We start from the raw sequence: 25,728 nt of genomic DNA, 5'->3' as shown, positions 1-25,728 counted from the left end.
ACCCAGAGGTAGACCGAAGTGTATTTGGATATCCTCTTCAATCGGCTTATGTGAATGGGACAAGGGATGAACAGGAGGAGGGATAAACATGTAGACCAAACTCCAATGTCCCTTGAACATACATGATGATGCATTTTAAATCATTCATGTGTTCATTACGGGGATCATGCATGAATAAGCATACTTGTTGGACCGCATACGTGATATCTGGTCTAGTAAAAGTTAAGTATTGAAGAGCTCCTACCAAGCTTCGATAATGAGAAGTATCAACATATGGAGGACTAGACGAGGCACTAAGATTAAGTTTGGTATCAACGGGTGTAGCAGCTGGTTTGCAAGTCGACAAACTGGCACGTTCAATAATTTCAGTTGTATATTTCTTTTGAGATAAAAACAGACCATGTTGATGGCGGTGGACAGGAATCCCCGAGAAATAGCTTAACGGACCCAAGTCCATAGCAAATTTAGAACCGAGTTGTGAGATAATAGATACCCGTGGATTATCAGATGATGTTGTTAGTATGATATCATCTGCATAAAGCAACATGTAAGCCATGTTTGTTCCATTTTTATATATAAATAAGGAGTGATCCGACACGATGTGTACAAAACCCATTTTTTTGACATGATCAACAAAGCGTGTATGTCAAGCCCGTGGGGCTTGTTTGAGCCCATATAGGGACTTCTTTAAAAGACATACATAATTTGGATGTAACTTGTCCCTAAACCCCAATGATTGATGCATATAAACGGTCTCATTAAGATCTCCATGTAAAAAAACATTTTTTACATCTATCTGGTGAATAGACCAAGATTTGGATAGAGCAAGACCCAACACAGTTCTGATAGTTGTTGGCTTCACCACTGGACTAAATGTTTTCTCTACAGTCAATGCCAACTTGTTGTGTTTTTCCATCACCTACAAGACGGGCTTTATGCCTCTCAAATGAACCGTCATAACGCTCTTTATGAGAAAAAATCCACATAGACCGTATAATATTAACATTTGGTGGTCGTGGTACTAGTTCCCACGTCTCATTTTTCATAAGAGCATTAAACTCATCCTCCATAGCAAGTTTCCAATTCACATCGTGAAGGGAAAGACCAATATTTTTTTGGTAAGGGTGAACGAGAGACTGAAGTGGACATATTAAACGGAATTTTTAGTTTAAAATGCCATGTCAACTTCATGTAATTGGTCGAGTAGACTGTGGAATTGGAGGTGTTGGAATTTGAACAGGAGGTGTGAGAGGGCCATACTGAGGTGAGATTGAGGTGAGATAGGAGGAGTAGGGGATGGTGAAACAAGTGGGGTAAACACTGGTGGGGAGTTTGTAGGTATGAAAACAGCAGGAGGATGAGAAGACGGAACCATGTGTTCATCTCTATACACATATGGAGAAATGGCATCATCTAAAAAAGAATAAGAAATAGATGACGTTCTATGAAGTGAAGAAAAGGGAAATTTGGTCTCATCAAACATGACATGTCGACTCATGATTATCTTATTTGTTGACATATCAAAACACTTATAGCCACGTTGTGACACCGGATGTCCTAGGAACACACACGGTGTAGATCTTGGTTGAAGTTTGTGAATAGTGGTAGAAGGAAACAGGGGAGAACACAAGCAACCAAATACCTTAAGTTCCAAATATGATGGGACTTTTTGATACAAACATTTTAAGGGAGATTTATTATTCAGAACTTTGGTAGGTAAAATATTATGTAAATATGTGGCATGTTGCAAGGCATGAGGCCAAAACGAGGGTGTAATAGAAGCATGAGCTAATAGAGTTCACACCACATTATTAAGAGTTCTTAGTTTACGTTATGCTTTTCCATTTTGTGAGGATGTATGAGGACATGAGAACTGAAACACAATCCCATTGGTGTTGTAAAAATCCATAAACAAGGTGCTATTGAACTCACCCCCGTTGTCACATTGTAAGGATTTTATTTTGCAAGTAAATTGTGTTTGAACAAAAGCATGAAATGTTTTAAAAACAGATAAGACTTGGGATTTTTTGGCTAGATAAAACGACCACGTAAAATTGGTAAAATCATCTACCATCACAAGATGATATCGATGACCCATAGAACTAACAACAGGCGATGTCCAAATATCAACATGAAGAATATCAAATGGCATAACAGTGTATGAAGTAGAAGAAACAAATGGTAATTTAACATTTTTCCCAAGTTGAAAAAAAGGACATAAAACTTTATTATCAAGAGAACTACACTGAATGTCATTATTAGACCTAAGAAATTGAAAAACTGGAGCTCCTGGATGACCTAAGCGAGCATGCCATAAGCTTGGAGCAAAAACAGAAAATGCAGAATGAAGAGCAGCTCTACTGGTGACCGAGTATAGTTCCCCATGACTTTCACATATCATTAGCACGACTCCCGTCTGTAATTCCTTCACAGAAAATCCCCATGGGTCAAATTTAATAGACACGCGATTATCATTGAAAATTTTTCATACTTAAACAATATTTTTTACAATGTGGGGAACAAGAAGGAAATTTTCAAAGTGAACTGAGAATGAGGATGTTTCAGAGTTGAATGTTTGTAACCATGAATTGGAATTAAATTTCCATTTCCAACAATGAAAATCCCCAACATCCTCGAGCACCCCCACTATTGCCACCTCTTGAGGTATTTCGATGAAATTCCTAAGATCCTTTTACTTCTTGCCGAGATCCCTGTTGGTTTCCAATGGGATGTGTGTCATCCCTACATTTGTAAATGGCAGGTATCGTAGTAGGGCTACTTTGGCTTTTTCTTTACTCCTGCTTCTTCAGGAAAAAACATTGATCTTTCATGGTAGAACTGTGGGAGTGGATTAGTTTGTCTATGTTAGGAAGTAAAGTGGATCATTAGCAAAAATACGAGCATACAAGACACATTATTTATGTGGTTCGTTCAAGGTGACCTACGTCCACGGGCAGGAAGGGAGTATTCTTTATTTCAAATCTCTCAAATAGAGGTTACAAGTACAGTTACACAAAGATTCTACTATTACTCTAGAATTCAATATACGAAACAACCTAGCATGCATCACTATTTATACTTGAGGGATCAGATCTAAAACCCTAATGGGTCAAGCCCATTGGGCCATAGGACCATGAATGGTGACAATCAATCATATTCCTCCATGCAGCATCTGTTGGAACATTCTTCCATGTCACATAACCCATGAGCATCAACAACACACATGATGGAGCACCTTGTGCCATAGTGAAGCATTATGATGTACAAGTGGCACATCATGAACACTAATGGCCCAACATCCATCATGGTGGCACAGCATGGTGTATTTCTTAAGCAATACCAACTTCTGGGCATCCTTAAACGATCTTGAGCATCATAGAGGACTTCATATCATACTTGGCTAATCAGGGACCAAGATGGTCCATCTTGTGCCATGATAGAGCAACAAGTGTATGGATGAATGGATGATGCAACATGCTTCAAGTGTGGAGCAAGAACTTCTAGGTTGGAGCAACATCACCATCTTGGCATACCAGAATACTCCATGGCACAACAGGGATACCTAATGGCGCAAGATGGATACCCCATAGCGCAAGAGGGGTATACTTGGCGCAAGAAGGAATGTCTTGGCGCAACAACATCCTTCTTGGATAAACCCTTTATCAGATGGCGCAACAAGGTCCCCTTGTTGCTCCATATCACTCCCAAGTGCTCCAAACCTCTTCTAAGTGCTCCAAACCCCCATTTATATGATTCGTTCCTTTGGCACTTGATCCGTTCCTTTGTTAGACGATCCATACCCTTCTCAGATGATTCGTTCCTATGTCACATGCATCATGAACCCCAGGTGCTCCATTGAGTTCCAAGTGCTCCAAATGCTCCATGAACACGATCCAAAATGCTCCATGAGAATGCTCCAAATGCTTGAGTCACATTTAATAGTCTCAAAAGAATACCCACACCACTATATGCTTCAGTAAGGCCAAAAACCAATTTAAGTACTAATCAATCATTATAGACAGGGGCACCCATATTTTTCAATTGATTTGCCAGAAGTTTTATTCATTGGCAGTAGGCAAAAGCATTTGGAAAATTTTCCATGATTGTGAGAGAGAACTCTTGTTCTAGTGTGACAACACGTGAGTGCTTTTTGTCTTGAAATATGTTACGCAAACGATTTCATGCCTCCATGGTAGTGGAATCTGGTTCAAGAATTGTATGTAACAAATCATGAGAGATTGTAGCATATATCTATTAAAGGACAGTTGCATCTAGGGTTAGCCACAATTTATGTTCTTCTTCTGTAGATGACACCTTCTATTTTCCTGTTGGGATGATATGGTGCTAAACTTTGTGGGAACGAGCGTGTATTTTGAAGAGCTCTGCCCACGTAGAATATTGGACATTCTCCATTTCGAGAGTGATGGAGATATGGTTCTTAATATTAGAAACCATGAGTGCAGGATGAAGCTTTGAAGTCATCTTAGAAGGTACGGTAGGAGGGGAAGAATGAGGCGAAGATAAAGAAGAAGATTTGGGGGACTCACTTGTCACCTTTAAAGAGCTAGGCTCTGATACCATGAAAGCGGAATACCTTCCTTGCCTTTCTCATTAGAAATCATCGGTACATATACAACACAAGGATGCCATCCAGAATGGAAGTTCCTCAAATCAAGGGAAACCTAACAATACATAATTATCTCTAAATATACAAATATTATATACAATAAATACACATATCTTCCATATTTAACAATTACATGTATCCCTAGTAACTATTTGCATAAATGTAGAAACTTAGTGAAGTCCATGCCTACAAAATAGTGTTTTTAGGGTTATTAAAACCCCCTTCTGATACACTAGTGGTGGAACAATAACACATTGATAGCTGACATCAACCTTTAATACCACCTACCTTCATTATGTTAAAATAGTTTAAAGTTAAATAGTTATAAAATATATGTATTATGGTTTATCAAATGCTTCGATTCCATAAAACTAAGCAAGTGCTTGGAAGCTTTGATTTTATAATAAAAATGCAACAACTATGTTGATTCTTACTTTAAGCATTGAACAATCCTACATATAAGGGTTTTGTATGTTAATCGATGTTTTGTATTCTATAATTGTTCATATATTGTTACGACGTCTAACTGATAAAAAATCGAAGTAATAAAGCTACAAAGGCACCATATAGAAGCTAAGTTGGCTTAAAATCTACAAAACCGGTAATGTCGCTAATATTGTCTTGCAAAAATATTGTTGTTATATGACATATTGGACACAATTAGAAATTAGGTGACTCAATGACAAAAAATCATAAATTTGTTACCCATTATGTCATTTCCCCTTTCTTTTAAAATCAAATGATGCATCGAACCATATGACTAACATAAAACTTTTATTTGGATATGGATCTTATTAAACTCATATGAAGATGCGCCATTAAAATACATAGATGGATTTAAGAACCCGTGAAGCCTAGTTTCGACCAAAACAATCTTGAAACTCAGCCAAATACTTGTTGTATACAAAGTATCTATGTTACATGTAGATTGGAATTTATCTTTTAACATTAATGTTTACAATAACAAATATAACACAATACGGCAATGACATTCAGCTATGTTGAGATAGGTGCAAGTGGAGCAATAGACACACAATGGTAGGCTTTAGCTCCCGAGATTGTGACCATTTGGTCTCTTTAAATATATTAAAACTTCATACTTTGGTCAAAATCAACAAGTAACCGTAGTCTATAGTCTATACATCTTGTGAATTTCAAGACTTTATACAAATATTAAGGCTTAATAACTTGAAAAGGTAATAAAGTATGAACCGTGTAGAAGATTGATAACTTTTTTTTTGTTTAAGTTAGGTCACTCTAACCGGCTATTTCCTATTAAATTGGTTATTTGTAGTTCCAATGAGTCTTCGATTGTCTTTTGTGTCGAACATGTCACATCCTACGATATCTACGATGATCCTCACCAACCACTTTGTGCTTTTAATTTACAGCCTCCCCCATTCCTGAGTTATATTTAAAAGGTTTTGTAATATGTTGTAAATCATCCTTTACTTTTAAATTTGGTGAAACAACAATGGTAAGTTGCAAGCAGAAAAATAGGAATTGTCATCACTCTCATCTCAAGTTTTATGGTGAAATAGAGTCGGTAATCACCACTTATAACTTGATTTGCTCAAACCACCTAAATTTTTCTTGCATGATTGCTGTGAAAATTTGGATATGTACGTCCGAGTAATCTGCTACACAACATTGTTGTGGGTGGGTACTAAAAGGTTTAACTACACCCTCCAGACGACCCATGCTAAACCCGCCCAAAGACCTATTACGTCTGGTAAATTGCAAAAGTACTAGCACCATTTTGGGTGTACAAGGTTTGATTTTTGAACTTTATTTAGGGTCGTTCCAAATATATTTTGGGCCTAGGACGAAAGAGGAAAAAATGCCTTTAAAATACACAAATTTCATCAACTGTTTTTGTATTAACTTAATAATTGAAAAAAAAATTACTTATACTAACTTCTGAATATAACATTTTCGCTTATAAAAACCTATATATCTAAAGAAAAATACTTATTTTAGCTTTTCCTCGCACCGGATGCGGTAGAGCTTCTTAAAAGAGTACAACGAATCATGCATAGTAATGTTATATCCCCTAGATCTTCAGATGTAGTCTTTAAAAGAATTAGTTTTACCATTCAAAAAGGCTTAGCGGCACAACTTGTTGCCCGTTTACCATCTCACTCATTGTACGATGACAATTAACATATTATGAGGTTTCTAAAAAATCACTAATAATATCTTCAAAATCGATCATGTCTAACATTATATTAATAAAGTATGTAAAATTTTGGGCCCCTTTAAAATACGGGCCTTGGACGGTCGTCCCTATCGCCCACCATCTGAGATTGGCCTGACTTTATTTATGGAATTACACACCTCAATCGCTATGCTTCCATCTCAGAGGCATGGATAGATAGGTACTAGAGGTCTCCAATAACCGAAAATGCCAAACAACAACTTTATGTGTTCATTATCCTCTCCCAATCAAGTTTGGTATATGGATTTTATTTTTTTGTGAAGATCAATAGACTCCTCAATTATTCTCCACTCTTAGTCCTTTAATTTTCTTGGAGGTTTTACCCTATTTTTGCCCCTTATCATACCAAAATACAACTTCCATTCAACCAAACAAGTAAACAACAAGATGATTAATATGTTGTTTGTCTTCTTCAAGAACACAAGTTCTTGAAACTAACATTCATGCCAAAATTTACAGCCCCATAATCTTGATCAATTTTTATGCATACCATAGAGTATTGGGGACAATCATTCAAAGATTGGAGATGGGGTTTTGATAAGGTTAGTAGAATTAACAAAAAATAAGCAAAAACTTAATTACAACTCTGGCATTGGCGCATGCTTCGTCAAAGAAGATGACTAAAGATTTGTCAAAGATGTCAATAACCACTTTAACTAGCAACAACCAATTAGTGTGATATTTATTTGAACATATTTTTTTTTTAATTTAAACACATATATCATACAGAAATAAAATGAAGGTGATCATGTATAATAGGCATATGTTCTTACCCTTAGCCACATAATGAAAAATGGTTGAGGTAGACAATTCCATAAATAGGATTTAAGCTTCAAATTTTATGTCTAAAATATTGACAGTGCTCTTTGATTTACTCCCATGTTATATGTCTTGAAAGAAGTTCAACGTGCTTCCATCTATAGGGTACGTTTTGCCATTTTTTTTTACTTTATTATTATTACAAGTACTTAACCCAATATTAATGAAATAGTAAAATAATCACATCTATCCTAATAAATAAAAATGACTTTGTCACATGTCCTCTTCTCATTTATTTGGACACATGACATTTTCTAGAAATTTTAAAATTTTCTATTTTCCACTTGTCATTTTATTGTATTTTTGATTTTATTAAATTAAAATCCACATTTAATATATAAGGTAATATATATGTAAGGTATTTATTAGAAATGGTTTATATATGTAATGTATCTAATGCATTAAAGTCTCATTAATTTTAATAATTCAAAAAATTTCTTATTTTTCTTATAAATTTAAAGTTTTCAAATTGTTAAAATTTTATATTTAATTTTTTTTAAATAAACCTATGTAATACATGGGTCTCACACCTAGTATATATGATTCGGTATCCCATTAAAGGTTTTGTTATAAAATCAAATATTACACCGACAACCCTTTGAGTATGAGTTATGACACTCTTCAACCTAATATTTTTTCTTTAGTACAATTAGTATAAAACTCGGCCTCTCCGCCGTTACTGTGATCTAGCGAGAGAATGAATCAACAGGTACAGAAGAACACACTCTATGTTGGTAAGAAACCCTTCCCCCAATTTAAATTTCAAACTCAAATTGACATACAATGTATGGATATGGATTATAGATTATGTTGCACGAGTGATATATTTGATTGAACTTTTTCTTGTTGTTGGTTAATTAGGTGGATTGCCAGAGGAGGTGAATGAAACGATTTTGCATTCAGCGTTCATACCGTTCGGAGACATTAAAGATGTGAAGACGCCGTTGGATCAGGCGACGCAGAAACACCGATCGTTTGGGTTTGTTACTTTTCTGGAGAGAGAGGATGCGGCTGCTGCGATGGATAACATGGATGGTGCTGAGCTTTACGGCCGTGTACTCACCGTCAATTACGCCCTACCGGAGAAAATTAAGGGTGGTGAACAGGGCTGGGCTGCTCAACCTAGTATGTATTCGTTTCTCCTTCTTAAAACCTTGGTCTTAAACCCTAGATTTCGTTTTCTTTTTTATATGAAGATTGATACTTTACGATGGCTTTAGCAGATTAGGTTTAAAACTAATGCTTGATTAGTTGATGCAGAGACTTAGCAAGTATTCATTCTAGTTTGCTGAGTAACAAATGGCATCCATTGATGTTCATGCTTCCAAAACATAGATTTTATGCTTCTTCATATGCTCTAGCTTGATTGTATTTAACGATTAGTGTTTTAAAATTTCAGTTTGGGCGGATGCGGATACATGGTTTGAAAGACAGCAGCAGGAAGAAGAAATGAAACGGATTCAAGCAGAAAACCAAGCATCAATGCAGGCTGCTGAAGAATTGCATAGAAAAAAACTGGTAGATGAACGCGAAGGTGAGAAAGATGAACAAGATGATCCCATGGCTATTGCTGAAGCTGAAGCAGTGAAACAGAACAATACTTAGTTTATTTTGGTTGCTTGTGTTGTATCCTAGCTAAGGGTAGTTTCATGTTAATTTTGATCAAACTTTTGAGACTATTGCTTTGTTTTACAAAAGCAGAAACTGAACATTTTATTGAAATTGAAGGAAAAAAGATTGATATGTAATTTCTCAACCCAAATTTGGACAGTTTTGATCACAAAAATTTGTATCTCATTTGTGCCCTTACAAAAACAAAACATTTGTCTTCATCTACATATGGTTCAAACTCCTCTCTCAAAAACAAGATCCTGAAAAAAAAAAAATCAATAATCATTTATCTCCCAACTTGATCCAACAGAGAATCACAAAGCTTCACAGCATCCACATTATCTCCAACGTTATGAACCCTAACAATATTCGCCCCACCCAAAACACCACAAGTAACAGCAGCAACAGTCCCCGGATCTCTCTCAACACCAGAAACCCGCCCACAAATCTCCCCCAAAAACCTCTTTCTTGAAGGCCCAATCAACAAAGGCACACGCGACCCCCCTAAACTCTTCCTCCCAATCTCCTCCCTAATCCTCTTCAACCCCATCAAAATCTCCAAATTACCCTCCGTATTCTTCGAAAACCCAATTCCTGGGTCAAGAACAATCCGCCAAGCTGGCACGCCATGTAATTCCGCAATTCTTACCCTCTCATACAACTCATCACCAACTTCTTTACAAACATCATCATACTTCACATTCTCAACATTTTGCATCGTGTGTGGGTCCCCCCTCATGTGCATAACTACATACGGGACATTAAGCTTCCCCATGACATTAAGCATGTCGGAATCCATGGTTCCGCCCGATACATCATTGACTATATGAGCGCCTTTTTTGACCGCTTCCAAAGCAACTTCGGAATAAAACGTGTCTACGGATATCAACTTTCCTTCCATTTCAGGTAATTTAAGAATCCTTTCAAGAACCGGAATGAGACGATCTAGTTCTTGTGCAACTGAGATTCTTGAAGCCATTGGACGTGTGGATTGAGCTCCAAGATCGATTATATCCACCCCTTGAGATATCATGGTTTGAACATGAGACATAGCATCCGCTATACTTTCAAACTTCCCTCCATCGCTAAAACTATCGGGAGTCAAATTCAAGATTCCCATAACCGAAGTCTTCTTTGACCAATCCCATAACCAATTGGAAATGGGTAACACTCTTCTTAACCCATCTTTTCCTATTAAAGATTCACCACCTAATTCTTCCCAAGATTCAAAGATTCCTCCTTTTTTTGAAAAAGAATGCCAGTGTAGAACCGTATCATGGTCAACATCCGACCCTAATAAGTCAACTAATGGAGCCATAACAAATGGTCTCTCAAAGATTCTTTCATGGGGAACTGTGAGGGTTTCGGATTTGATTTTGTATTTTCCGTAGAATAATATATCTAAGTCGATGGGTCGTGGGCCATACCGGATCCCTTTGGTTCGGCCCATTTCTTTTTCGATTTTTTTCAAGACCGAAAGTAGTTCGTGCGGCCCGAGTTTTGTGGTGGCTCTAATGGCTGAATTGAGAAACAGAGGCTGATCAGTGACATAAGCAGGCTCGGTTTCATATAGACATGCGTGTCTTGTGATTTGTAAACCGGATTTCTTCATTTGTGTTAAGGCTTCATTGAAGTTGTTGAGCCTATTGCCAACATTGCTACCTAAAGCAATTACTACTTCTTGTTCTTCGGAGTGAACTTGAATTGAAGTGTCTGGTGAGGAATGAAAGAAAGAAAATGATGCTGCAAGAAAAAGAATCAATAATGTCACTATTCAAGAAAAGATGCCCAAAATCTTGATAACTTCACATATAAAGATAAATTAGGAAGTCTACCTTTGTAAGATGCAAGTGCATGAGAGTATGATAATCTTGATGGCAGTATCCGCTTGCAAATATTCATTTTTTAAAAGATATCAAGTTTTCAAACTAAGTGGTGAAGAGGAATCTTCTGCAAAGACAAAGTCCAAAACGATTATAGAAAATTACTGTTTAGGGGTTTAACATAGTTTATAGTTATCAAAATTTTCATGAAAACTTGAAAAAAGATTTATGTCAATTTAGAAGTTGAACATTTGACGTCAAGACTTGATCTAAATCCCTTTCTTTTGGGAGAACGATGCTTATTATTTGCCAATATGATGATTTCCAGCATCACCCTTTTGCAATGAAGTGATTTACTAGTCTACTAGCACATATCTTTTGAACAATCTTATTAAGTTATAAATCAGCTAGCATTAAATATCCCCTTACTTTTTTACTACAAAAGTCAAAACGTGTCCATCTATTCAGGTCAAGAACTTTGTGATATCAACTTCAATTTTTATATCAACAAACCAATAGAAACGGATGATGTTACCTCTAGAAGATTGTATGGCATAGAACTGCTTTGAAGCATTCACTTATGGAGCTTCATCAACAATAAAGCCCAAATCTAGCATTGAGATGGGTCTCTGCAAGTCAAGATATTACAGTCAAAATATATGGAACAGAGATTGAAAACTTGAACGAATCTTCAAACGGGAAATTTAAAAAAACCAAAAAAGTAAGCACCTTTAACACCGTTTGCTGCAACGAGAATCGAATGTGAGGGATTCGAGAGCTCATACAAACATATACATGTGTAACCCTGTGTAAGCGGAGTGAAACCCTTTTGAATGGGGGTTATTTTGTTGATATCTTTTAAGGGCAGTGGCAATCCTGTAAATATAGTAATAGTAAAAAGGTAACAGGTAAGCCAATTTCGAGATCTAAAATTGATAAAATCTTTGAATTGACATGTCTTGTACATTGTGCAGGTAATATTGTATATTTATCTGGTTTTGGGTATTTCAGATTGGAAAAGAGGTCAAAGTAAAGCCCTCATCTTTAAACCCAGAGAAGGGGTTGGGTTCTGTGAAATGGTGGCGTTGAGGTGGGATTCTTGAAAGCTCAAGCTTTTGGTGTGTCAAAAATGGCGTCTTTCCCTTCTTTTACCCAATTTTGTTCTTTGCCCAGGTTCTCTCTCTCTCTCTCTCTCTCTCTCAAACACATATACATATAGATATATCTATGAACCAACATAGCCACATGCTATTTGTAAAAATAATTTAGTGATGTTAACTTGAATCGCTTGCAAATCGTAGAATTCAGTGCGAAATTTCTGAAAGTTGAGTTTTGATTTCAGTATTTTGTTCAAGTTGATTATTCGCCTGTAATGGGAAAAAGAAAGGATAAGGAGAGAAATGTAGTGATGTCAATTTCAAAGAGAAAAAGATAGCAATTCGATTATTTGTTTTTTAGCTCTCTTTTCACGAACTATAACAATCTTTACAAACAATACCATGAACAACATAAGGTTTGCATAAAGATAAAGCATTTAACAAGTTCTTACAACTCTGGATTTTGTACTCTGTAGGTGGCACTCGAATTTGCCTTCGATACCCTCAATAAATCTTGTAAAATTCCCAAATGTTAGACTGTGTAGTAGATTTGCCATTACAGCAGTTCCCAGAAGAAAACTTGCAGAAAATACATCTGATGGAGAAGAAGACGACTCAGAAAAGAAGACAACACGTAAAAGAGCTCCATCAAGAAGAAGAAAAAAAGCAGAATTAGATGTTCCAGAAGAAAACTCCATACCAGAGACTATTATTAGCAACACAGACGAAAAGACATCATTGCCCTCCGAGTCCACAACAGTTCCCGAGAAACCTCAAAGAAGAACTCGAAAAAAAGGTCAGTATTATATTAAGAATGAGCGACAATTTTCTTGCACTTTATAAAAAATGACATATATTCTCCTTTTCTAGAAATTGCAATTGCTTCTACTTCAAGTAACTTAGAAGAAGAAGAAGAAGAACCAGAAAAAAAGGTGACAAGGCGTACACGTGTCAAGAAAAAGATGGATGATACAATAGATCAAAGTAGTGAAACCGAGCTAAGTGAGCTCGAAGATGATACAGATAACGAAAAAGACATACAATTTGATGAAAATGTTGAAGAAGATATAAGCTTTACATACTCATGGCCACCTCTAATTTGTTGTTTTGGATCCACTCATCATGCATTTGTACCTTCCGGAAGGCGAGCCAATAGACTTTTGGATCACGAATCACATGAACGAATGAAGGACGCGTTGTGGGCCCCAGAGAAGTTTGTTAGGGCACCCGGAGGGTGTGCGAGTGATGTGGCACTGTGTCTTGCTAATATTGGGAGTAATGCGGTTTTGATGGGTAAAATTGGGGATGATGACTTTGGTCAAGCTTTGTTGTATCATTTGAATGAGAATCGAGTTCAAACTCGATCGATTCGGATTGATTCTAAAAGGACAACTTCGGTTTCACGGATGAAAATGAGCAAAAGGGGTAGTTTGAAGATGACATGTGTCAACGCGTGTGCGGAGGATTCGCTAAAAAAGTCGGAAATCAATGTTGATGTGCTCAAAGAGGTAAGTAATCTTGATTTTTCTTGAAAGAATGGTTTTGATATTGAATCTAATGACACTTCAAGATCTCATATGAAAGTAAACATAACATTGTTAACATAAATTGGTATAATTGTTTAACCCTTCAACTTTTATCCCAAAATGTAACCAAACCGACTGTAGTTTTTGGCACCATGTTTATGATTCTTGACCTTATTTTGCAGGCAAAAATGTTTTACTTCAATTCATTCTCTCTTCTTGACAAAAAAATGAGAACAAGTGCATTGCAAGCTATCAAGATCTCAAAGCAACTTGGAGGACTCATCTTTTTTGATCTCAATCTTCCATTACCACTTTGGCATTCTCGTGAAGAAACTCAATCAATCATTCAAGAAGCATTAGAACTTGCAGATATAATCGAAGTCACCAAACAAGAACTCGAATTCTTATGTGGGATTGTCCCATCTGAAAGATTTGACACCAAAGACAACGATAGATCAAAGTTTGTCCACTACGATCCGGATCAAATCGGGTCGATCCGACCCGACAATCTTCAACTTTTATTTGTCACAAACGGGACTTCCAAGATTCACTACTATACAAAGGAGCATAACGGGTCGGTTCTTGGAATGGAGGATCCACCCATTACCCCTTTCACTTCTGACATGTCAGCAGCTGGAGATGGCATTGTTGCAGGTAACCCCTCCGTGTATTATCTCTATGTTTTATTTCTGTATATGTATTGGAGCATATGTAATATATTATTTAAATTATAATGGGTTCAGGGCTTATGAGTAAGTTGATAGTCCAACCACACTTGATGACTGATAAAGAGTACTTAGTGCATAGTATTGACTATGCCATTAACCGTGGGGTGACACAACAATGGCTTCAAGCTAGGACACGAGGCTACCCTCCAAAACCGGGTATGGAAGATGATGAGTTTTTCTCAGATCCAAATGGGCTTAGAACCATCTCCCAAAAAGCATTCCGGACTCTGATCCCTGTAAGTTGATGATTTTTTGTGTTAATATATAGTTAGTTTATCAAATAATGTTGTTGATTTGATTTTGTATCTTTTCTTGTTGTGTGATGTGTAGGTTGAAGAAGAAGAAGAAGAAGTGAGCTTAGATGTGAAGAGAGATGATGGTGATGATTTGGAAGAAGATGAAGGTGCGAATGTGGTGATAGATGGTGATTATGATTCGGAAGATATAAGTGACATTGGAATGGAGGATGAGGAGCCTGTGAGGAGAGTAGTAAATCAAGTGGTTGGGGCTAAAAGGAGAGGTTTGTAGTTTTTGTTTACAAGTTTTGATTCTTCAACTCTGAGACAAAATGATGTGCTTGATAGGGATTAGTGGCAGTATTTTAGCCTTAAGTTGGATGTGCAATTTTGTAGTTTGGTTTATGTTTACCTGTTGTTGTATGTGGTTTCAAAGTCTGTAAGAAGTATTTCCACAATTAATTGTCCAGGTGTAATGAAACGTATGAACGATTATCCAGTTGAAATCAACTTCAAATTTAAAGGCAAAAATGTGGAATCGATGACTAAATTTGTGTAATGCTTGTTCTTTTAAATTTGAGAGACCGAAAGAACCGAGAAAATAGATGTATATACCAACAATTTTGTCCAAATGAATAAAGATAAAGAAAAGACAATTAACAGGTATATGTTAAACTAGTTATGGTAACGTCTATCACTTTAAGCCTAAAACGTCAGTGAAACAATAAAATTATGGTTTCATGTATGTTATCATCAACAAACGATATTGACATAAGTGTTGATCACATGCACCAAACGACTATTACAAGTCCGTTGTCCATATCCATTCATAAACACATAAAAAAGTCAAGTCTACGCTTTTTGAACATAGGTAGCCATTTTGTAGTATGTTGTAGCTTATACACAGTTTCACATTAGATATACACAGTTTTCTCGATTGCGTAACTACTATTGTTTGGTTGATTTGTTGTTTTTAATTTGTGTTTGTTGGATTAGACATTGTTTTTAATTTGTGGCTTCAATAAGCCGTATTATAAAGAAGCTCCAACAACATACATTCATTTTCAAGTTCATAATCCATATTGACAGATACCAAAACTTGAAATACATCAAGACATGTCAAAAAGGTCTCCAATTCCATCAAGTTTATATATAATCCTTAAGCACCAAAAACAGTTACCTCAAGAACAAATTGAAGAATCTAAGTTGAAGACTTATTGGTAATCAAGGTATAAAGTTGCCTGCTCAACCCTTTCATATGGAAGTTCAAGTCTCCAATCCTTTTGTTTCCTGCTCAAAGGTCTTCCTTTAGATGAAGGATCCCGATTTTCTTTCACATCAGCCAACCTCCATACACACCTCTCATATTCCACTTCAATGGCTTCCAAAAAGAACACCCCCTCCTTTTCCTTACACCTATGATCATCGTCTTCTACATACTTCACTCTCATAGCCATGTCTTTAAATCTTTCTAAATCATCCGGTATCCTCAGTAGCCTATCTGCACCTGGAGATGACACCTTCCAAGAAAAAAAAAACATAAATAAGTTATATCAAAGATAGAAAATAATTCAATGGTTGGTTATATAATAATGGTTACCTCAAGAGCTAAATCACAGGGTATGTCTCCAGTTTCTCCTGCTTTGTCTAGTCTTTTCTTGTATTCATGACTGTAACTTTGAATATCCTCTATGCTAGGGCACCCATATCTGATGCACAAATCAAGATGAAATCTTTTTTGTTGGGATTGTTTAGAAGTATATAACTTTTTCCTAAAATGAGAATCTTACTCGTTACAGAGTCTATCTAATCTGACATAAATGTATCCACGAGGGGAGGTTTTGAAAGCGAAGATTTCTATGTCATCACCAAACTGACGCAAGACGTCTTGAGCAATGGATAGAACTTTCTCGCCCCAAGGACAGTTTTGCAGGACAACACCGCCTCCATCTCCACCATCTCCGATCTGTGAAATTCTAAATAAATTTAAGGTGTGTTTTTAAGTAGCGTAGAGTAGAAGATGAGAGAATGTGCAGTACCTTAGGCTCAGCTTCGTCTTCTTCCTCCCATAAGTCGATTGGTTCTACTTCATCGTTTGTGTCAGCTGCAAGATCGTTCATATTAGGATCAAGACACATGATGATTTAATCATACCTCTAGATAACGAACTGTATAAGCTAAATTTTCGAACAGAACTTTGATCGAACACTTGGAAGGCATGCAAACATAGATAAGGAAACCAAACTTAGGTTATTAGGATGAAAGAAATAGAGATATTGTGAGTATAGAGCATTACAATGAGGTGGTTCTTGAGAGTTTTGGCACTGGATATCTTCAGTAGAGGCATTGGTGGTGGTGGAGTACCCATGATGACTTGCAAACGAAGGATTAAAACTTGAGGAAATTTTAGGAGGACGATAAACAGAATGATGAAACCCAAATACCACAAACGAAAAAGAAGAGTTAGATTTGTGGAGGGTGAATGGACGTGACTGAAAAAGATGGAATGCAATTCGATCATGGTGAGAGGCGAAGGGAGTTGGAGAGAAGCGGGAGCTGAGGTCTCTATGCATAAGTGGAAGTAAGTTGCGTAAACTACGAGCCAATTTAGGGTTTATCATCTCTAATCCGATTCCAAGAACTGAAGAGCGAAGAGACGAAGCTCAGGCACTCTGTTACTCTATACGAGCTCAAATTGCTATTTCTGCTCCGAAAAAATGGAAAATCTTAACGTTCGAACTTCGAAGTAAATAAATTAAATCCTGCATCATCTAATATATCTGACCTATTTTATTTTTTTTAGTTGTTTTTATTTCATTCTTTAATCATTTTGATTTAATATAATCGACACATAAGAAAACTAAGTTTGCCATATTTTGGTACAAAAAGTTTTCAAATTTCAATTTTATATATTTTAAATACAATTTTGAAAGGGGTGGTTCAATATTTGGGGTTCAAGCCAACCAAAAATATAAAACCATTTAGTTTTTACTGTACTTAACATTATAAACCATCTTTTTTTATTCAGACTTAGGACCGACAATAATAAATTAAAAAAATTTATAAATGACAGAGTTAATTTTTTTATTATATATATGTTTTTTTTTTGTGAATCACCAAGATAAAGGTTTATTAATATTGGATTAAGTTTGGAGAATATTGGACATGATAATATTGCCATAAAATTTATTGAAAAAGAGAAATTAAAGGTTGTCAATGAAAAATATAAACTCTACCAACAACAAAAAGATGAATAAATTGTAGGTAAGATCAAACTTATTGGACAAACCCTAATAAGCTAAAGGTTAAAAAGGTTCATAAACATGTGGGATAACAGGACCATTTAGAATTAAGCAAGGGCGGAACTTTATTAGGGTGAGGGGGCCTACAACCCCCCTGATTTTTTGCTTAGAAGTAGCTTGTATACATTAATTTTATACGTATTAGGCCAAAAAATATAAAATTTTGACTATGCTCCCCTGTTCATGGATTTTTAGAGAGACATATATTAGGTTTCAAATATATTTACATGGTATCAGAGTTGACATCTCACACCCCAGTGGCTTAGCACATCCTTGTCTATCCTTATCGAGCCTCTGACCCTGATAGAGAGTGTTAGTGTATCTCACATCGGTGCGACACAACCTTATAAGTAAAAAATGAACATTTTGTTACAGATTATCAAAAACCTCACATTGCATGACAAATATAATTATGCATGGTGTCACCGTTCCTAAAGTGTTGCATTAGTAGTGTTACGCCAACATGTATTTTCCTTGTTTAATACAACACTTCCTACTTCATGTAACCTATTTTTATGTTTATGTGTAAGTTGATTTCCATCGTGAGTGCGGTTGGTTACTTGGTTATCAAGTCACGTTATTATTTAGGAATATTTCCTTCTTATAATGAGTTTTTTAGTATTAGTATGACTTTCTTTGTAAGGCCATAACTAAATTCGTTAAGTTTAATTCAAATTCATTCATTCTGAACTATTTTCTCTTCTCTTTTGGTATTTTCAGCCTTTATGTTTTTAGTTATCGGTTGTTTGTATTCCAAATATCCATCATTTATAACAAAGACAAAATTTCAAGATTCTAATACCCTTTTACCCTTAACCATAATCGAATTTTCATACAACCCTAAAGGTTCTTTCTTGTCAGTATTCCATATTATCTCATCCAACACTTGTCTTTCTACCAGATTGATTTTACCTTTTAGAATTGTTGGTGATTTGTGTCACAAATGTTATTTAAGTTTAATGGGATAAAATTGTTTGCTCAATGTTACCTTGATAAATATTAAACAAGTCAGGGTGGTGTGAAGTGCACACATGTTTAAGTTTGTCTTGGTTGAAAGTACATTGTTATTTAGGTGTGAAGCCCCTGAACCAATGGAGGTCCAGGGGTAATGCCCCTGGTAGTGGGGTCTAAGGGGTAGCAACCCTTAACGGGATCCAAGGGGTAGAGCCCCTGGCTTGGGTCAAAAATTGTGTCTCAAACTTGATTTGTGATCATCTATTTAGACCCGACTTTATAGTGGTTATTTGATCGATAAGTGGTGGTTTTCTAACTGTATTATGAAAGTTTTTGGTTAATTTTTAGATATTAGCTATGTCTGAATTTTGGTCATTTTCATTTTCCGGTAAACAAGAAGTTTATAACATTCTTCCTTCAGTGTTCTCGAAATCTCTAAATTTTATCCGATTGAATATTTGATTGTACCATCGAAATATTTCAATCGAAAGTGCATCACGACTCTCAAAGAATCCAAGCAATCAGTTTACCCCAGATTTCTAACAGGATTTGTTTAAGTCCGTCGACTTTTTATCCCATAAACATGCTCCCATAATATATATTTTTCTCTAAACAATTTACAATATTATAATCATTTTTTCTCATGGCTTCTATCAAGTTTCATCTTCCATTAGACATACTCTTTTGAAAGTGAATATAATAAATCTTTTGAGTCAAAATGATTATAATGATACTTTAGATTCTTTTGGAAGCAAATAGTAATACACTTGGTCTAAAGTTGAGAAAAGAAAGGATTGCATACAATAATATCTTCCAAGAAGAACTTGAGGAAAAGACTATCATTGCCTTATGGTCTAAACTTGAGTCGATTTGCATGAAAAATGATCTCACAAGTAAGGTGCACTCGAAACAAAAGTTTTTTTTTTTTTTTTTTTTTTTTTTTTTTTTTTTTTTTTTTTTTTTTTTTTTTTTTACATAAGCTTCAAGAATGTGAAAATCTACTTACCCATATCTTTTATTTCAAATAAATTGTGTCTGATTTGGCTACTTTGGAAATAAAAAGTGATAAGGAGGATCTTAGCTTAATAACTTTATTTCTCCTTTGAAATCATATTCAAATCTTCGTGCAACTATTCTTTATAGTTGAGATTATCTTGCACTAAATGAAGACTACGAAGCCTTGTACTCCAAGGAAAATATGAAACAAATGGTTTTGAATGAGATGTTGAGCAATTCTCGATCTTAATGAATATATAGTTCGGGAAAAATCGAAATTTAAAGGAAATGGCAAGTTTTGCAAGTATTACTAAGAAGTGGTCACAAGATTTTCCAGTGTAATAAGTTGCGGAATGTAGAAAGATGAATGCATCCGATACAAAGTTAAAAACTATGCTTGTGATGATAGTTCATAGGGATAAGTTCTTGTTATTATTATTATTATTGTTGTGACGATGTTAATCACAAGTAGGTTCTTGGTTTCGATTGTACTTACCATGTGTTCACATACAAATGAGTTTACCATCTTATAACCATTTTACAATGGCGACTTCAATCTTAGTTTCGATAATTCTCAATGAAAGAGTGAAGGTATTGGAACTATCGATTTCAAGATGTTGAATGACATAATTCAAACTTTGATCAATGTCAGGTTTATTACTATGATGTAGAAGATTCTCATCTCCTTGAGCGTCTCAAGAAGGGTTATAAATAGTTATGTGAAGATAATGTTTTGAAGATCACAAACGAATTTTGAGTTGTGATTAAAGTTAAATTGAGGAAGTCGAATGGCCTTTGTTATGTTCATCGCACTAAAATTACACTTTATACTACGCCTGCAATTTCGATAACATTTCTCTTGGTTCAACAAAGCAAACCCAAAAGGGTGATATTCAACAATTCAACAATGTTGTTATGCCAAAGCCGATTTCGACATCCAAATTTGAACTTGTTTTCAAATTTGGGTGGTATTCAAGTTTTCTAGGTTGTTTGATAAATCACGTTGAATGCGGAAGAAATGAATGATTCCAACTTCTTAATGGTTAAGAGAATGTAAGGTAGCTTAACCGTTCAAAGCAGTTCCAAAGTTTTTTGATTCGTTCAAAGGTCTTTAGAGATGATATATGAATGGTTCCGAATGTTACCAAATAGCCTAACCATTCAAATCAAAGACAAATTCCAAAGTCTAACACATTCAAATGTTACCAAACAGCCTAACCATTCAAAGGTAGTTTAGAGATGACCTATGAATGGTTCCATTCACATGTTACCAAACAACTCCTTTTTTTGGTTTTCTCACAACAAATCTAATTCACTCCTAAACCATTCCTAATTTCACCAATGTCGCATGCAAGTCTTGAACCCTCAGCCTTAAGGAGGAAGAACAACACTTAGTTAAAAAGCCCTTTGGTTTGGTTTACTTCTTATTAGGAGTTTTTGAGTACTATTATATAAGAACCCCACTTCTTACGTTGTAAGTTGTTGATTGTTTGTGTTCGAATCATCCATCATTTATTTATAACACATTCTATCACAAAATAGTTAAATATGATGAAAAACAACTGGAAAATACATGAATAAGTAGATAGCTCAACACCCATTTTGAAGGCTTAGAAAATAAGTTAATTGAAAAGGTAACATCAATTCGATAACAAAATGGCACATGTTAATAAAGTTTGGAGGTGCAACTTTGAGTTGATGTGGATCGATCTCCTTGAAACACAACAGGATAAGCAAACAATCAACAACTTAGAACACAAGAAATTTCACAGCATCCATCATGAACATGATTGAACTAATAATATTGGTGCAAGATTTATGCAAAGTGATGTGATCCAAACGAACATTCACCAAATAGATTACATTACATGAAGCACATTTTCACAATCAGTAAAGCAAAAAAGCATTTATCTTTGTGATTACAACTTCAAATCTTAATTAGAACTCATACCATGACTTACATCACTTGCTTCCACCATTGCCAAACATGTACCCAAGAGACGATCCACCACCAGGGGCATGATGGACCTTAGTCGAAGGTCTTTCCTGCATCACCATTAAAAGACATTGAAATCAGAATCACACACACACACAAACTCATGTTCAATATGAAGAAGATAAGAATTAGAGAGACGATGAATGACATACTGTAATGAAGTTTCCAGTGTTTTGACCATCAGCTCTGAAGTAATTGTTGGAAGGTTGACTATGAATTCCTGCAGGAACCTGCTTTGTAGCATCTACTGGGGCAGAAACAGCAACAGGCTCAGGTTTTGCAGCTGGTATTTGAGTTTCACATGGAACAGCTTGAGTAGTAGCTTTTGGTACTGGCTTTGGAGTCTCTCCACCTCCAAACAAATACCCTAAAGAGCTTTGTCCCCCACCACTGCTTCCTCCTCTATTCATATTTTTACCCTTTTCACAGATCAGAAAGACTAATCCTGCAACATAAGAAAAGAGCAAGATTGAATCACTAAAAATAGTCTTTTCTTAAGATATTGAATGTAATCATTGTACATATGTAAATGGATATGTTAGCACAGAACAATGATAACTTGGATCTTCATCAAAGAGTTGAGATTTCACGATTAGTAACAACTTAAGCAGGATAAAAAGGTTTCTTAATAGAAATGAAGTAACTAATATGTGCCACCGACATATCCAGATCGAACTTGAAAACCATAAAATAGGATACGTCTCTATCAAAACTAATATACAAACAAACCTCTGTAGCATAAGCCGCCGACGAATTCTGACTGATGAACGTCAGTTACTTGTCCATTACAAGTGATTAATCGTTTAATACAAGTGAATCACACAAACACAAACACCGTTTCAAGGATATGCATCACAAATCGTTGTTCATCTTCAACAACCACTTGTAAATTTGAAACGTGTAGCGTTAAGATCTAGAACTTCATTTTAGCGATCGAAAATGACATGCAAACCGCTAACTTACTCGTTTATCTCAATTCAATCATACGTATCAAATAATTGTATAATTGCATGATGTACTAATCAATAATTGCTACAGATCAGGGATAATGATTACTCAATTACACCGTATGAACAGTAAGACACATTGTGGATCGAATGATAAAATAAAATGTGGATTTAACATGACTTGAGATTAAGCAAAAATATATGGATTGTGAATTTGTATAGAGTAAGAGATCTAGGGTTTTTGGACGTTGATTTACCTTGGTGATTTCAGGAGAGATCTGCGTTGAAGAGGCTTGAGGAAGAGAGGTAGAGAGAAAGGGAAAGCTGCAAGAGCTTTTATAGCAGAAAAGGGGAACGTTTAAATGTTTAAAATTCAAATTATTATTGCCACGTGTCTCTAGATATTTTGTTGATTCTAGTTGAAATAAAATATGTGTTAACGCCAACATTACTAAATCAGTAAATTTGATATATTTCGTCGACTGAAATAATTATTATAACATTTTAATAAAAAATAATTATTATGGCTTTTATGGATTATGTAAACGTATTATTTTTTGTAGGTATTCCTTATTTCCTTAATCCTTATAAGGATTTTTTTTAAAGCATAATATATAATTTCTTGGTCAAATAATATTTTTAGATGCTAAAGTAACGGTTCAAATGTATTTGGAGTTCTTAGTGAGCAAATAGATTAATGCTAAAAGGAGTGATAGATGTTTATTTGGAGTTCTTAGTAAGCACGTAAGATTAGTGTTAAAATAATGTTTTAAATTCAAATGTATGTAAGGATTATCAATCAATTATTTAATATGTTCAAAACTAGTCAGTAATTTTATTTTATAGTCTGAACTTCGAAGGACAAGCCAAATTAATTTGTAAGGTGTTTGTGCAAATTTTACATAATCCTAGGGACCAATTCAATTTTAAACTTCGTTTTACAGTCTAATGGTAAAACCTTTCAAAAATCATTTATAGGCTACCGTAAGATTACATTACATCTTGGACTTTTCTTATTCTATAAAACCTTTAAAAAGCCATTTATAGGCTTTATCAAGGTAACAATTCCTCAATCTCAACTTCATATACACTAAATGTATCCTCCTTATTCTTCATCGTAAGGATTAATTCTAATAACTTTACCTTTCGTATATTAGTCTCTGTACTTGGTTGATTTCCAATCATTTTATAATCATGTACTAATCTTTGTAGTAATAGTAAACATACTTGCATAACAACCCATAACTATCCCTATGATGGATATACATACAATCATCACACAAATACCCCCACAATGGATATACTAACAGTCATCACTTGCAAGGTTCATTGTCATGCTTTAAATTTAGGGAATTTGCATAGCTTCGAGATATCGCACGTCGCAAACTACATATTATAAGTCTTTTAGGGAATTTATCGATAAATGATAAACCAGCGTTTTGATATAAGGTTATTTAGGATAAACAACCTTAAGCAAATTTGTAGTAGGCATAACAAGGATCTCGTACATATACAGAACTCTGAAATCCGACTTTGTATAAAGAAGTTATGCTTATTCAAAGTTTCGTGATTAAAATGACACAGCTACGCGCGTCATAAAAGTGTATCGAAGATAGATTTCTTATTAGTCTAAGTAATCTAAACGAAAGTCATAGTGATCGTAAAATCAAGAGCGTACATATAGAGAATGCCCAAATCTGATTTCGTATGAGGAAGTTATGATTTTTTGAAGTTTCATGACAGTGCGGACACGGAAATCGAAATTCAAACCTGTTGATTGTTAGCCGAAATAATCTAAACGATAGTTGAAGATCTTGTGAATATGAGCCCATCAATATAAAGGCGATCGATAGCGGACTTCGTACGAAAGAGTTATGAATTTTGCACAGACTTTAACAGTCTAAATTGGTCTAAATTTGAATTTTAGTTAGTGTGAGAATTAGCTATTGAGACCTCAATGAAAGTTGTAGAGCTCATCTAGATTCTGAGGATATAAAGAACGTCGAAAACGAAGTTTGTATGTGAAATTTATGGTTGTTCGAAGATCTATGGGAATTTACTCGAACTAATGACATGGCAGCACCTAGTGGCGCCATATGGCATGGTCGATAACCCCTTCCTCCAAGAGACACAGTGACGTAGACCAAGGAGCAGTTACACGTGTTACCATAGTTTGTTGACACGTGGCTACTTCTAGAAGGTGATGATGTGGATGAATCTGAGCGAGACATGTGGCAGAAGACGAATGGGCCAACTCCGCTCTGAGGCGCGACACGCCTCTTGTCTGGGTGCAGCGCGCCCCTGTTCATCTTATATAAACCCTCAAATTTTAGCTTATTTCCTCACTAATTCACTCTCAAAACCTCTGGAATCCTTTCTGCACCCCTAACCCTGATACTCCCTAGTTCCCGACTAATTTAGTGAGACTCTAGAGAGTCTCGGAGCCCAGGGAAATAGGTCTTTCGGCTTTAGAGTTCTACCCGTGCAATTTCCAGATTTTCGCTAAAATTTATGAAAGTTAAGATACACTTATATTATTTCAAGTGTAACTTATATTTACGTTCATAGTCATTATTATGAACCTATAAATATGATTTATCAGTGATTCCACATCATTATACTAATTGATCCACTTATGATAATTATGTATGAGCTAGATTTAATGAGGTGTTTAAAGTAGGATTTCTGTAACGCATGTGTTTCCGGGCTTGCCATTTTTAGCAATGTAATAGTTTAGGTTAACCTTTGTAACCCGTTTTGAAATAATAGAAGTGTATTATTTGAGTATTATGTGTTTTGTGCTTAATTGCTTAATTATGTGGTTTGCTTAATTAAGAATAAAAATAAG

General features: G+C 35.4%; 5 protein-coding genes across 5 annotated transcripts; 2 read left to right on the top strand and 3 right to left on the bottom strand.

The window, feature by feature from the left end:
* The first annotated feature begins 8,244 nt into the window (after window positions 1–8,244).
* On the top strand, window positions 8,245–9,412 carry LOC111879049 (uncharacterized). Its single transcript, XM_023875524.2, has 3 exons — window positions 8,245–8,398; window positions 8,526–8,789; window positions 9,064–9,412. Exons 1-3 carry the CDS (start codon window positions 8,362–8,364, stop codon window positions 9,267–9,269), a joined length of 507 nt encoding a protein of 168 aa, XP_023731292.1. The 5' UTR covers window positions 8,245–8,361; the 3' UTR covers window positions 9,270–9,412.
* Window positions 9,387–11,986, bottom strand: LOC111879046 (folate synthesis bifunctional protein, mitochondrial). Its single transcript, XM_023875522.3, has 4 exons — window positions 11,828–11,986; window positions 11,634–11,727; window positions 11,111–11,225; window positions 9,387–11,018 (listed from the first exon to the last, which is right to left on the bottom strand). Exons 3-4 carry the CDS (start codon window positions 11,175–11,177, stop codon window positions 9,562–9,564), a joined length of 1,524 nt encoding a protein of 507 aa, XP_023731290.1. The 5' UTR covers window positions 11,178–11,225; window positions 11,634–11,727; window positions 11,828–11,986; the 3' UTR covers window positions 9,387–9,561.
* Window positions 11,987–12,112: 126 nt separating this feature from the next.
* LOC111879045 (fructokinase-like 2, chloroplastic) lies at window positions 12,113–15,216 on the top strand. Its single transcript, XM_023875521.3, has 6 exons — window positions 12,113–12,271; window positions 12,672–12,991; window positions 13,066–13,703; window positions 13,904–14,375; window positions 14,465–14,685; window positions 14,780–15,216. Exons 1-6 carry the CDS (start codon window positions 12,228–12,230, stop codon window positions 14,975–14,977), a joined length of 1,893 nt encoding a protein of 630 aa, XP_023731289.1. The 5' UTR covers window positions 12,113–12,227; the 3' UTR covers window positions 14,978–15,216.
* A 526-nt stretch (window positions 15,217–15,742) lies between these two features.
* LOC111879047 (uncharacterized) lies at window positions 15,743–17,439 on the bottom strand. Its single transcript, XM_023875523.3, has 5 exons — window positions 16,982–17,439; window positions 16,725–16,789; window positions 16,476–16,651; window positions 16,286–16,394; window positions 15,743–16,205 (listed from the first exon to the last, which is right to left on the bottom strand). Exons 1-5 carry the CDS (start codon window positions 17,304–17,306, stop codon window positions 15,900–15,902), a joined length of 981 nt encoding a protein of 326 aa, XP_023731291.1. The 5' UTR covers window positions 17,307–17,439; the 3' UTR covers window positions 15,743–15,899.
* A 4,329-nt stretch (window positions 17,440–21,768) lies between these two features.
* On the bottom strand, window positions 21,769–23,254 carry LOC111879113 (protein SPIRAL1-like 2). The gene is made up of 3 exons (XM_023875590.3): window positions 23,138–23,254; window positions 22,086–22,378; window positions 21,769–21,983 (listed from the first exon to the last, which is right to left on the bottom strand). Exons 2-3 carry the CDS (start codon window positions 22,341–22,343, stop codon window positions 21,900–21,902), a joined length of 342 nt encoding a protein of 113 aa, XP_023731358.1. The 5' UTR covers window positions 22,344–22,378; window positions 23,138–23,254; the 3' UTR covers window positions 21,769–21,899.
* Window positions 23,255–25,728: the final 2,474 nt, after the last annotated feature.

Source organism: Lactuca sativa, chromosome 3 (genome assembly GCF_002870075.4).
Source record: "Lactuca sativa cultivar Salinas chromosome 3, Lsat_Salinas_v11, whole genome shotgun sequence".
Lineage (NCBI taxonomy): Eukaryota > Viridiplantae > Streptophyta > Magnoliopsida > Asterales > Asteraceae > Lactuca > Lactuca sativa.
The sequence above is the reverse complement of the archived record's forward strand: the minus strand, read 5'-3'. Positions and strand labels throughout refer to the sequence as shown.

Coding starts and splice junctions, on each gene's coding strand:
- LOC111879047 (XM_023875523.3), bottom strand. CDS start 17,306: ATGATAAACCCTAAATTGGCTCGTAGTTTACGCAACTTACTTCCACTT. Junction 16,790..16,981: donor CTCTCAAGAACCACCTCATT/GTAATGCTCTAT, acceptor ACGATCTTGCAG/CTGACACAAACGATGAAGTA. Junction 16,395..16,475: donor TTAGATAGACTCTGTAACGA/GTAAGATTCTCA, acceptor TTTGTGCATCAG/ATATGGGTGCCCTAGCATAG.
- LOC111879113 (XM_023875590.3), bottom strand. CDS start 22,343: ATGAATAGAGGAGGAAGCAGTGGTGGGGGACAAAGCTCTTTAGGGTAT. Junction 21,984..22,085: donor ACACTGGAAACTTCATTACA/GTATGTCATTCA, acceptor ATGGTGATGCAG/GAAAGACCTTCGACTAAGGT.
- LOC111879049 (XM_023875524.2), top strand. CDS start 8,362: ATGAATCAACAGGTACAGAAGAACACACTCTATGTTG. Junction 8,399..8,525: donor GAAGAACACACTCTATGTTG/GTAAGAAACCCT, acceptor TTGGTTAATTAG/GTGGATTGCCAGAGGAGGTG. Junction 8,790..9,063: donor GGGCTGGGCTGCTCAACCTA/GTATGTATTCGT, acceptor TTAAAATTTCAG/TTTGGGCGGATGCGGATACA.
- LOC111879045 (XM_023875521.3), top strand. CDS start 12,228: ATGGCGTCTTTCCCTTCTTTTACCCAATTTTGTTCTTTGCCCAG. Junction 12,272..12,671: donor CAATTTTGTTCTTTGCCCAG/GTTCTCTCTCTC, acceptor TGTACTCTGTAG/GTGGCACTCGAATTTGCCTT. Junction 14,686..14,779: donor CATTCCGGACTCTGATCCCT/GTAAGTTGATGA, acceptor TGTGATGTGTAG/GTTGAAGAAGAAGAAGAAGA.
- LOC111879046 (XM_023875522.3), bottom strand. CDS start 11,177: ATGAATATTTGCAAGCGGATACTGCCATCAAGATTATCATACTCTCAT. Junction 11,019..11,110: donor TGCACTTGCATCTTACAAAG/GTAGACTTCCTA, acceptor TTTTTCTTGCAG/CATCATTTTCTTTCTTTCAT.